At 36.9% G+C, this 13375-nt stretch overlaps 1 protein-coding gene across 5 annotated transcripts in view; it reads right to left on the bottom strand.

The window, feature by feature from the left end:
• MFAP3L (microfibril associated protein 3 like) overlaps window positions 1-13375 on the bottom strand; it is a 95121-nt gene that overhangs the window by 41303 nt on the left and 40443 nt on the right. The window contains exon 2 of one of the 5 annotated variants that reach the window (XM_074228974.1): window positions 9006-9096. The exons of the other annotated variants lie outside the window; for them this stretch is intronic. Coding sequence (XP_074085075.1) covers window positions 9006-9009 — 4 coding nt within the window. The 5' untranslated portion in view covers window positions 9010-9096. The remainder of the gene's footprint in view (window positions 1-9005; window positions 9097-13375) is intronic. 5 annotated transcript variants of the gene reach the window in all.

Below are 13375 nucleotides of genomic sequence, written 5' to 3'. Positions count from 1 at the left end.
ATATTCCTCTGAAAAGGAATTCCACAGGCTAACTAGATTATACCAATGATACAAAAAAAGGGTTAAGAATCCTTGACCTAGATGATCCAATAGGTTTGTGTAGAAGGGTAATCACTTTAAAATCTAGAATGATTCAGTTTCTTTTTTAATTTGGATTTCCCATATGATTATTTTAACAGGGATTAAACTGGAATTTTAAACCCAGAATCAAAGATCCTTGCTTTTGAACTGATGCTGAGTGAAATGAGTAGAACCAGAAGAACATTATAAAAATACTAACAACAACATAGGGTAATGATCAACCATGATGGACTTGTTCATTTCATCAGTACAATAATCAAAGACAATTTTAAGGAACTTGTGATGGAAAATACCATTCATAACCAGAGAAGGAATTATGGAGTTTAAATGAAGACCAAAGCTTATTATCTTTAGTTTTTAAAAAATTGTCTTACGTAATTTTGTTATCATTAATGTTTTCTTTGAATTCAATTTTGATCTATGTTTATAGTTACAAATGTAGAGCCTGTATTGGATTGCTTTCTCTTGGGGATGGGGGGAAGGAGAAAAATTGTAAAACTCAAAATCTTGTAAAAATGATCGATAAAAACTACCATTGTATGTACTTAAAAACAAATAAAACACATACACACACACACACATATAAATAATTATATAAAAAGATCCTTGCTTTGAGAGAATCCAGGAAGTTCATTAAAATATAGTAACTTGTACTGTATTACTTAATGTGGTTTTTAAAAATAGTTTTGCTTCTCAGTATAAAATAACAAAAAACTTTTAAAAGAAAGAAAAAATTTATTTTAAACTTTGATTTTGATTTTGCACTAGTTGTTTATGGAAAGTTGTTCTCCTATTTATTATTTGACGTCTCACTTATCCCACTTAGAATTGAATGCCCCTTTGTCAGAAAGGAAAATTAAGTAAAAACTGCCCCAAATGTTGACAGCATCTGATAATGTACACAATTTTCTCTCCTAGTAGTCCCTTGCACTTTTGCTGAATGGAGGATTGCAAGGGTTTAATGTTTACCAGTTAGTTCTCTGAGAAAAAAAATTATACAGAATATACTCTTGAGTTTAATTTGCTATTATTAATATTTCCTCAATCATTTAAGTCTAGACACTCAACAAAATGGTAAGTCAAGTACCATTTGTAGAGCTTGCTAATTTCTGAGGGTCAAATGTTCCCACTGAAAATTTAACAATCATCTCTTGAGAACCTTTAAGAGCCAGTTCCAGCACAGCCCTGGGATGAAAATAAAGTTCCTTATCCATTCCCTAGAATCAGAGCTGGGTTTTCAATTTCTTACAATCCAGTTTTTTTTATTTATCTTTTTTGGAGGTTCTGTTTAATATCACTGTATCAATTCATATAAATCTCTATGCTATTAGAAACATCCTGAAATTCCTTGGCTGCTTTCATGTAAATTGCTATCAATATGGAAAAATTTGGAAGTTGGGATTAATTTTCATTCATTGAATCTAGCTATGCAAATTCGTTAAGAACTCATAACTAAATCTAAAAGGAAGTTATCCCCTTCCTCTTCTTATCTCTCTTTTGTTTGGTTCCAGTCTAACCCTAACATTAAGATATCAGTTGGTCTAGGGGGTCCTGGGGATCTTCTTGGATTCTGAATAGTTCATGACTAGATTTGAGCCCCTCTCTATGACAGAGGCTTGCTAAGTGATTCCATAGTTCTGAATCTGAACTTGGGAGTTTGTTCCGTTTCTGAGTTCCCCCTTGGTAAAGGGGGAAGGGAAGAGAAAAAGTATTATGCTCATTATGCTCCATGATTTAAAAAAAAATATCATCTCAACTGATCCTTCCAGCAATTCTGTTAAGATAGGTGATATCATTATATTCCTTTTTTCAGTTAAGGAAACCGATGCAGACAATGATTAAGTAACTTGCTCAGGGTCATATAGTCAGTAAAGTGTCTGAGGCTGGTTTGAATTCAGATCTTCCTGTCTCTCAATCTAATGTGCAATCCCCTGCTTCTGTCTCCCTTGTAGAGATTCTTAGCCTATGGTTCAGAGATTCTAATTTTCAAGGGGGCTATGAACCTGGGTTTCCTTTATAATCTTATGTATTTTCTGCTTTTAGAAACATTATTTTGAGAGAGGTAGCAGACTGTCAAGGGCATCCATGGAAGATATTAACAGGGAATACAGACGAGACCCAGAAAGATCTAGGTATCTTAAGCATCATGCAGCCAGAAGGCCCAGAAAGAGATGTAGATGGACTTCCAAGAGATACTTCAGAAATCAGGTATGTTCTGAATATATGCTGATTATCCTTGGGCAGGGCTGGTAAATATTAGCTTCCACTTAGGAGGAAGCAAAGAGTAAGTACATTGAACAGTTGGCAGCCTATACAAGACCACTTTCTCCGCTGTTTCTAGTTCCTAACCATTCTTTCCTTGACTATATTCTTTTGTTTCTCAATAGTGGAATTCAAAGAAGTTTCACATGGGGGGGGGGGGTCCCTTTTCCTTTTTAGTAGATACATGGAGACTAACTAAGGTTACCCAGAACTAGGGAACAGGTCTCTAGAGGATCCTTTTATGATGATAAATTCCATAAATGGAACATTAAAATGGGCTGGTCACTGAATGACGTTTCTTTTGGGTTTAGATACACTAACAAGGAAGCATTTGAAATGTATTAATGATGGTGGTGGTGATGGTGGTGAGGAGGAGTCAATGGTTAGATGAGTCATAGAATCCTATAATCATGACTTATGGGGGGTTGGTGAATCAAATCATCTCAGCACAATTTCTCTCTGTTCTAATTTTCTTCCTAAATTCCCCTTTTAAGGGGTTCACTTTGAGACTTGGAAGGCATTTTCCAGTAACTTACAGTTTTCATAGTGGATAACTCTATGTCAATGAAGTATGGCAAGTTTTACAAGCGTAGAGGGTTGATATGATATCTCTCAGGGGATGGGGCTAGAAATAAGTATTGGGTTTAGGAAAGATATGGGAGGTAAGCTAAATGGGTAACTAATAGTGGGGGGGAGATGGAACATTGTTTTATCCTGGGTACATCTTTAGTAAAAATAAGCCTAAACTTGGAAGTCACATGATCTGAGGCTTGGAAAGTCACTTAAACTCTCTTGGTCTCAGTTTCCTATGAAATAAGGAGGTAGAACTAGATGATTTCTTAGGTCCCTCCCAGTTCTAAGTCTATAGTCATAATCCTTTAAATACTACTAATGAAAACTAATCAATTCATAAAGATTAATGAATTTCAACAATTCACAAATGTGAATGAACATATCTGCCAGAGAGGGTCTGGGCAAATCTATCTTGCTCAAAGATGACTAATCCATCCTCATATTTCTTTGGTCATAAATGATCATGCAACAACACAGCAGAGCAAACGTACACTTGTTTGGATGTATGCTGACTTCAATGTCAAGGACATTGCTCCTTTGTGGGATTACAGATTGAGAGCCAGAAGGCACCTCAGAGACCAGAGCCAGAAGGCACCTCAGAGACCACCTAGTTCAAGCCTCTCAATCTAAGCTTAGGAAACAGGCTTATGGGGGTTGTGACTTGCCCAAAGTCACACAGGTATAGGTATCAAGAGGAGGGCTGGTGTTCTTCTACATTCTGATGCCCGTGATTCTGGTCTGTGGTCTAGTCTGTGATTTTCTTACAGGGCAAAGGATATCCAGGAAAGATAGCTCATTGACAACTCATACTGAGACTTTGCCTCGCCTCCTTTCTTCCCTCCAGAAAGAGAATATTGGATTAGGCTCTTGTACCTCCACTAGGACCAGGAGAGGTGGGTCCTCTCTTGGTTTTTTTCTTTTCTAGAGGGATAGTCTGCATGGATGAAGATAGGGAGCAATAAGATCATTAATAAATGGTATAGGAAAGGCTCCAAGGTGGGGGTGGGCAATGTCAAAGGCCCAGAGCAAGCAACTGTTCTATACAAAGTTACAGTTTCAGTAGTGATAACTGCATTCAAGTCACTGCTGGGGAATCAGTAATCCTGAAATGTATCCTAATTACAACATACCAATGTTTCTCTGGAACAAATGCCCGTTTGAAAGGCATTTCTGCACAGTTGGAATTATCTCCTGGCAGGAAGAGATTACACTTAACTCTTCCTAGAAGGAAAGAATCTGATGACCTTTACCAACCAATTTAATCAGGGATAACTACTGGGTAGGCTCCCACAACACCCCTTATTTGTAGTGAAAAGAGGGCACAAATTGCAAATCCAATAGGTAATGTCTAATTAAATGACATCTTCAGGCATTAGGGGAAAAAACAGCAAGCCATTAAGAATATGAATTATAGAAAGAATACTAAAGGGAAGCCAGACACTGAGCAATTGCAATGACCATTCTTGGTCCTGGAGAAAAAGGGAAGAAGCACCTCCCTCCATTTAGAAGATCAGGTAAAAAAATACCAAATATCAATAATTTGACCACATCAATAAATTCTGTTTTGAAAATTGTTATTTTCAGTCATTTTTCTTGCGACCCATTTGGAATTTTCTTGGTAAAGATACTGAAGTTGTTTGCCATTTCCTTCTCAGCTCATTTTCAGGTGAACAGGCAACCAGTATTAAGTGACCTGCCCAGGGTCACACAGCCAGGAAGTATCTGAAGCTAGATTTGAATTCAGTAAGATGAGTTTTACTAACCTCGGGCCTGGTACTCTCTATCCACTGTACCACCTAGCTGCCCTTCATTTTGTAAGATGATCTGGGTAGGGGTTTGGTTAGTCAAGGTAATTATCTAGATAATGACTGATACAAGTCCAAATTTTCTAAAACTGTTTTAAAAGGATATTATTGTTTTTATACTATAATATAATACTACATTATGGCAGTGTACCATAAAATATATTTCTACTACCATATTATACTATAGTATATTAATATCACTATTGTGATATTATTATATCTCACAAATTATAATTCTATTACTGTATCATACCACTATCCTTTAGTATAATTTTAGTTTAATTTAGGTTATAGTATAGTATAAATATAGTATATACTATGGTATAATAAAAATATGCCAGTATTACCGTACTTGCCTACAGTGATAGATTACTATTATTCTGCTATTTAGCAAGGACAAAAATGAGAAATTTTTACTACCTATGATATGCTGGACATTATTCTTAGGACTTTACAAATATTATCTCATTTGATTCTTATAACAACCCTTTGAGGTAGATACTATTTAAATTTTTGTTTTGTAGTTGAAAAAACTGAAACAAGCAGAGGTTAAATGACATGCCCAGGTTCTGTCTCACAGACAGTAAACAGTCATAGTCTTGTTGACTCCAGATCCCATGGTCTATCTACTGTGCTACCATGCTGTCGCATGGTATAGAGGTTAAACTTAATACCTAGTGAGAGGAGGGATTTGAACTCAAATCTTTCATACACCACGCCTAGCATTTAGAGCTATGAGGCCTATTTTGGGTCAATCTCAGACCCTACTTCCTAGAAGATATGATGGAGCAAGTCTACAATATGCCACAGTATGGAGTCTTGGAAGTCATGTGCATTAGGTGAGTCTGCTTCTCCAAGTGCTTGATGATGGGGAAGGGGCTTGGTTTGCTGCCTCAGAGCATGCACAAGGGGTACAGAAGCACAGAAGTACTAACAAGGTCATGTGTTCATTGCTTCAGGTTAAGTCTCTTGGCTGACCAAAGACCTTTTGTTACCATAGAACCCAACCAAACCCAACTTCCTCAAGTGGTACCCTGGGCTCTGAACACCTTTTGTTACCCTCCCCCTTATTAAAACTTCTCCAATTTGTGTCTCTGACACAGGACAGGACCAAATTTATGGTCAGTCAGGATTCTAGAAGATATTCATATGAACTTGTTAATGACTAATAAATACACATACACACATTTAATATGTTAATATTCTTAATATGTTACCCTTCGCACAGTACTACAGATTGAATATTAACTGAAGCAGTGCTTTTGGACAAACTAGATGATTTGAGCAAGCCTCTTTTTCTTTGGTTGTTTATTGAATCGAGTGAACCTTATATGTGCAGTGGGTTCGTCAAGAAAGACTTCTCAGAGAGTCTTTGGTCCTCTTCTGCATGGCCATGTGGCCTGGGATAACAGATAGTCATGCTAAGCTTTCTCCTGACCACCCAGCAGCTGCTGCTGACCTCTCTTCTTGGCCATAAAGGCTCAATGAGACACATTCCTACATGTTGATCTAAGATCGAAGACTTGAAATTAGAAGACAATCATTGCTTCTGGGTATTCTGCTTTGTTAACATTAACAAAAAAAGAGTCAGAAACCAATCATGACTTTTGAAAGTATAATTATTTACCTCTTTTAGTTAGATAAGTTGCATTTATGGGGATAGAGAGAAAAAAAGGACATGGAACACCAAAAGCTTGATGGCTGATGTGATATGGTAGAAATAGAAAGTCAGGAAGAGCCAGGGTGGCTCTGACACTTATGAAGTCACTTATGAAGTAGCCAAGCTACTATCTCTTTGAGTTTCAATCTCTTCAAGTGTAAAATGAGAATACTTACAACTAACATTGTTGTTCAGAAAAATACTTTTCTTTTTAAATGTCTATATAAAAATGAATTATCATCTATATGGGAGATTCAAAGTATGTTTAATTTAAAAAAAAAAAAACTTCAAGCTTGGAAATTTTCCTTAATCATGATCTTTGTATTCTCCCCACTTCTTTCCCAATTCATCTTATATGTATTATTGAGAGTATCATCTTTTGAGTTAGGGATACTTTGCTTCCTTCCCACAGCTCAGAGGTTTGGCACCAAGAAGGAACTGCTCATCCTTTCCATATAGCAAAAACAGAGAGTCACCTGCTATCTGCAGCTGCATGGAAGTATTACATGTTTATAAATTCAGGACTCTACCTCTCTACTTCAGAAAAGCTATTATCAATGAAAATGTTATTAAAGTCTTAAGTCCTAACAAGCTATTTGTTATATCATATGAAAACAAACATGACTTAAAAAAATATTAAGACCAGTTTAAGATCATACCACAGGAAGGTAAAGATGAGAAGAACTGGCTGTTTCTGGTCCAGAGTTTTTCTGTTCTAACTTAAAGGTTTTTATTTTTTAAAATTTCAAGAGGAGCTTAATGATTGATACATGACATGGTGTTTTAAAGGACAGACTTGGATTAAAATAGACCAAGGTTCAACCCCATCTAAAGCATTTATTAGCTGTGTGGCCCTGAGCAAGTCACCAAGGGACAGTTTTCTCATCCATAAAAGGAGGAGGACAACCATAGCTTGTTAGGGTTATATGAGACTCAATGAGATAATGCTTGTCAAGTCTGAAAATGTTATCTAAATATATCTTACTTTTATTATCATTATGACTACTTCTTACTATTATTATTATTATTGTTATAGTATGCATGCTCTCCCTCTGAGCTATATTACAAAGGCCACTTGGTACAATGGGAGAGATAGTTGGCCTTGGAGGTAGGAAGACCTGATTTTAAATCTCACCTCTGATACCAGGTTAAGTCATTTAATCTCTTGGTGCCTGAGGTAATTCTCTAAGACTTAGCTGTAGAGAAGCTTCTAGTCTACATGGAAAAGGGAAGGAGTTCCCTTAGCTGAGAGTTCCCTCTAGAAATGAAATCAAAGGTCCAGTTCCTATCCCTATTATATGATCTTGGGGGAATTTTTAATCATTTCTCAAGGGGATGCTCTCCTACACTCATCTCTAAAAACTCATCATTCTGAAAAATAAAATCAATTCTGAAACTCATTCTTTTTCATACACTTCCCTACCCATGGCTGTCTCTTCAATCTGGTTGGAGAGGATGAAGGGAAAGACACTTGGGAGCTCATCTCCTATCCTAACCTGAGAATTTTTCCTGTCAATTATCACCTGGTTACCTTCCCAGCCTTTGTGACTTCCAGAAATTCATAATTCTTTGAGATGAAATGAAGACTGAAACTTTTCACTTTCTCAGATTATCCTTCTCCCAACCCAGGCTTTATGACTTCATCATATCATACCCCAACAGAGGGACTTTCTATTTCCTCTTTCTCCCCATTCCCCCAGGTTTTTAGCTTCTTTTAAAGTGTAGTCTCCTCCATTATATTGTAGGCTCCTTGAGGACCAGGGCTATCATGCCTTTTTTTTCTATTTTCTTAGGGTTTAGCTGGACATAAATAGGTAGCTAATAAATGTTTATTGATTTTGTTACAGATGATGAACTGAATTTTAGGGAGTTATTTATTGTTATTCATATTATTATACTAGATTGGCAAAAACATCCCCATTGCATAAATTAAAGACTGACTAATGCACATGGGATGAGAACAACACACCCAAAACATGTTGAAGCACAATTTGATGTCAACATGGATGCTATCCACTGTGCCATCTAGCAATTACAAAGAGAGATAATCATCATCAAACTGACTGATGCTTAGAGGCAGAGCTGAAACCACAAGAAATTCTATCGGGTAGCAGAGCCTACTCTAATTACAAACATAACAAATATAGGCCATGAAGATCCTAAGAGCCACTCATGCTTTTGCAAACTCTGCCAGCTTTGAACAATGAACAAGGAGATCTCTGCTTGTGTCATGCAAAGAAAATAAAGTCTGAATGCCAACAAACCCTGGAACTGAAGAAGGAAGGATCCAAGGAGAATCACTGTTAAACCTCCATGTTGTTGTTGCTGATCAGCTGTTTTAGTCACATCTGACTATTTGTAATTCCTTTTGGGGGATATTCTTGGCAAAGACACTGAAGTAGTTTGTCATTTTCTTTTTCAGTTCATTTTAGAGATGAAAAAACTGAAGTAAACAGGGTTTAAGTCAGCTAATAAGGAACTGAGGCTGAATTTGAACGTGGGTCTTCCTGATTTGAGGATTGGAGATCTATCCACTTGGCCATCTAGTGCCCGCCCATATTGGATTTTGCAGAGTTACAGAACTTCAGAGTTGGAAGAAACCCCAGCAACCATCATGGCCTTACCCATACATGAAAAGGGGATACCTATTTCTCATCCAACAAGTGGTATTCAACATTTTCTTGAAGACTTCTGAAAGGGGACAGGGATGACAACCTGAGGAAGAATCAGGAGGAAATAATCTGGAATCAAAATCTGGAATCAGTACTCAAAGAACCTACTAAATTTTGCTATTAGCAAAGAATAAGAATCCCTCTCTATCAGTATAATGAAAGGCCTAGTTCCTCTCATTATAAAATCCTGGGGGAAATTCTCCTTATCATTTTTCACCTAGTGGCTTTCCTGGATTCCGTCTCCAGAAAACTAGTCATTTTGGAAGAATGTATAATGGACTCGATAGCCTGGGGTGGGAGGTATGGCATGTAATCCAATGATCCTAAATTCCATTTAAAAAAACTCTTTCTCAACACCATCTAATAAAACCCCAAGCCTAAATTCTTCCCCTAAAGCCCCAGTCTGGGATTTTGGGTGAAACAATGTCTTCTATACCAATGTTTCTCAACTTGTGCTTCAAGGAAACCTGAATCATCCTGTTTGTTTATTTTTAAGTGAATAATCTTGAGTGATTTTCTTGCCTCAATTTCTTCATCCATAAAATGAGGTGGAGAAGGAAATGGCAAACCATTTCAATGTCTTTGCCATATATGGGGTCATGGAGAGTCAGACATGACTGAAATGACTCAACAAGAATTGAATGAGGCAATGGTTTTCAAAATGTGGTCCAGGGACCCTTGGGAAACCTTTCCAAGGGTCCATAATATCAAAATTATTTTCATAATAAACCAAGATACTTGGTTTTAATAAAGTAAGGATCTATAGATATAATGCACAAAACCCTTAATTTTTAAGAATGCAAAGCTTTGTATCAAAATCAAAAACTTTGAGAACTACTGTGACTCAATCATGGAAGAAATGAAACAATAAGAGGAGGAGAAGTAGTAGCCATGGTAATGGTCTCACGGAAATAATGCTTTTAAAATTTCTGTAATCTCCTACAGAAGATTTAGGGAATTGCCCTGATGAGCTACAAATCTACATCAGAGAAAGGAATACTCACATCACTGAGATCACAGACTCACCAAAGTAACATATGCAACAGTTATTTTACTCTCTTTATTTAAGTAGCTGTAATTTTATTCGACCATTAGCATGTTTACTATGAAAGCCAAATTTTAATTATTCATAATCAATGATGACATTGAGGTTTATATATGAATAATGGAAATGTATAAGTAAATTCGGACCACCCTTTAAAATAATCCTTTTCATCATTTTGCTCAGCAAGTCTTTAATCTAGGGAGGTTCTTATTTTGAAATCTGTGAACTTTGGAAAAAATATATTTTGGAAACAATAACTGTATTTCAATGTAATTGGGTTCTTTAGTAGACCCAATTATTTTATTTCATGTGTTTAAAAACATTCTGAGAGGGGATCTGTGACTTAAAAAGGTGAAGAAACCCTACTTTACTCAGAAGGGCTAATGATTTCAAAAAAGAGAGTATTTGTAAAGATTAGTTAATCTTTGCAAATCTAAAAAAATTAGATAATTTGTAAAAATTAGCCTTATACACTGTAGGCATGATAGAACAATGATTATTCCCTTTCCTTTCAACCTATTGAGTACCAACGAGTTATCAATCCACAATGAAATTGTACTTTTTAGTAAAAGCATTTCTCTTCCAAAATCCCATTACCTTTGCACTAGTTGCCATTTATGACTCTCCTTGCTCTCTCCTCCACCTCATGAGACAATTCTTTTCCTTTCAATCACAGCTCAAGAAATATTAGAATCAACATAAAACCTTCTTTGATCTCTGACTCTTCTTCTCCCAATCCCTCTATTGTCCTCCTAACACTATGTACTTTTATTCAATTATATTGTTATTTCTTTCTATTTATTCTGCATAAACATACATATGTAATTGACTGGATCTCTTTCCCCCCAAAAAACAACCATTTGAAATAGATTCTACAAGTATTTATTATCCCCACTTTACAGAAAACAAACTGAGGCTCAAAAAGTTAAAGAGTTATGAAATGGCACAGCAATGACTCAAGCTCAAGACTCGACTCCAAATCAAGGCTCTAACTTGGGTGGTGTTTTATATGATGACAATATTTAGAAGGCATATATACATTCCTCCTCCTACCACCTACAAGGCAGTTTAGCTGAAGTGGCAAAGTAGCCAGAGAAAGACAGAAGGTGACATGAGTCACATCACCACTACATCCCAATGGCGATAGCCCAGACCCCTGAATCTTGAAGCTTGGAAATAGAAGTGCTTTGTCTTTTCCACCCAACTCTAATGTCCTGCCACTGGCTTCCAAATAGTCTCTATAGCCTTTACTGAGCAGGGCAGTGATGGACAAGGGGCTCACCTTCTTCATCACCACAAACTGACAACTTCTGACCAACTGTCACCAAAGAGCAGGTCCACCTAGCAAAGTCAGCATCTTACACCACTATGGGTTCTGCCTCCAAGCCCAGCCCCAAGGAAAGCAATCCTTGTGGAGATGTGACTGGGTCTACTGTTTCCTCAAGGGTTAAAGAACCATGGCTACTGGACACTCAGTAAAGAATATTCTCACCAATAAAGTCCTTGGCACTGGCAAAATATTCTACATTAGAAAGTGATTGCCTTTTTATGAGTAGAAAAGATGTTAAAGAAGATGGATTAGCATCTGCTTTATAGCAGTCTTTAGGATTAAGGACTATGGGTCCTTTCTATCAGACTTTCATGTTATCCCTCCCAGGACAGAATGTGAGCTCCTAGAGAACAGGGACTGTTCTGCTTATATCTCCAACACTTAGCACAGTACTGTATAAATAGTAAGCACCTAACATACCCTTCCTTTCTTTTTTCCTTTCTTCCCTCCCTCTTTCACTTCCTCCTCCTTCTTCCTCCCTTCCTTTTTTCCTTCCTCTTTTCTTCCCTTTTTGTTTGTTTTAAGATTTTCTGGCACCACTTCAATGCTGGATCCTTTTGGCAATATATTTTATAGTTGACTATTGGCACACCCTTGGAGAGAACTTAAAAGAAAAGAAAAACCTATGAGAGCAACAGGAAGGTTAGTGAAAGTATGCCTGAGTCAAAAGAGGACGGTCATAGTCATTTTTCTCATCTATAACCCAGACTAATGATGGCAGATCCAGAGTCTTTCTCGGAATGGGAAGACTAGCCAGAGTTTTGTAGCTGTCCCTCTATTTCTGTACCATTTCTCTCCTATTAAAGTCAATATGCCAGATCCCTCTCAGAGGTGTTTACCAGATTAATCAATAAATCAAGCAAACATTTATAAAGCACCAGGTTTCTCTGTACCAGGCACTAGCCGGATACTGGGGACATCAAAGACATGAATGAAATTGTGCCTGCCCTCAAGAATTTTGCATTCTATTTATTAAAGAGCTGAACTGAAAACAACTGTGTAGGTCTATTCTATTCTGGTATCATTGCTCAATAATTCATCAGCACAAGGGCCATGTTGTTTCCACTCATGAAGAATATAAACCCTTTCCATGACTTCACAGACAATTTCAAGATTTGGTAAGGCCAAAAACATTGCTCTCTGAATGAAGAGTCATCTCTGAACTTGGCTATCCTGGCTCTGAGGTGATAGACAGCCACCTCATTGAGGTCATATTTGAAAGCTTTTCCAGTTTGTTCCATTCTGCCAGGCTCTGCTGACACAGCCTTTATGAACCCAGGGGTACACTTCCATAATACCAGAGAGGCTTTAAGTCTATGTGCCCATGGGTATGTCTCAATTAAAATCACATCATCAGCTAAATACTTAAATTATATCAGAAATTTTAAACCAATATTATATAAATTAATTTTATATCAATATCAAATTATACTAATATGTATAGGTCGACAAAAGACTCAGAAGCATGAGACATAGGAAAAGCAGCTTCCAGACTAGATCAGAGACAAGGTTCTTCTCCCAGATACTGGCACCCTGGATCCCTCGTTTCCCCATCTATTGTACAGCTCTGCTTCTGAAATGCTGCCAAATATTAACTTTCTGTCAGCCATTTTGCCTTAAAATTGAAATCTGCAACCATTCATCTCTTAGTCCCCAGGGACCTTAGAAAATGAGAGAATTCTAATAATAAACTATAATAAGCACTTTATGATATAAAGTACTATTTTACACATGTTCCTTCTTGATTCTTACAGCAATACTCTGAAAGAGATGCTTTTGTTTTTGATTCTAGTCTTTTTCTCTATTCTTCCTTTTGTTCAAAGCAGTTGTAAATTCATGGCTTGGTTCCAAATTTAGTTGAATTTCTATATACAACTAAAATATTCTTTAAATACATACATATACACACAAGGACCTTTTGTGCTGTCCCTAGTGGGATGGAAGAAA

The sequence above is a fragment of the Macrotis lagotis genome, chromosome 3 (assembly GCF_037893015.1).
Source record: "Macrotis lagotis isolate mMagLag1 chromosome 3, bilby.v1.9.chrom.fasta, whole genome shotgun sequence".
Classification (NCBI taxonomy): Eukaryota; Metazoa; Chordata; class Mammalia; order Peramelemorphia; family Peramelidae; genus Macrotis; species Macrotis lagotis.
Note: the sequence above shows the minus strand (reverse complement) of the source record. Positions and strands in the feature narration are given on the sequence as shown.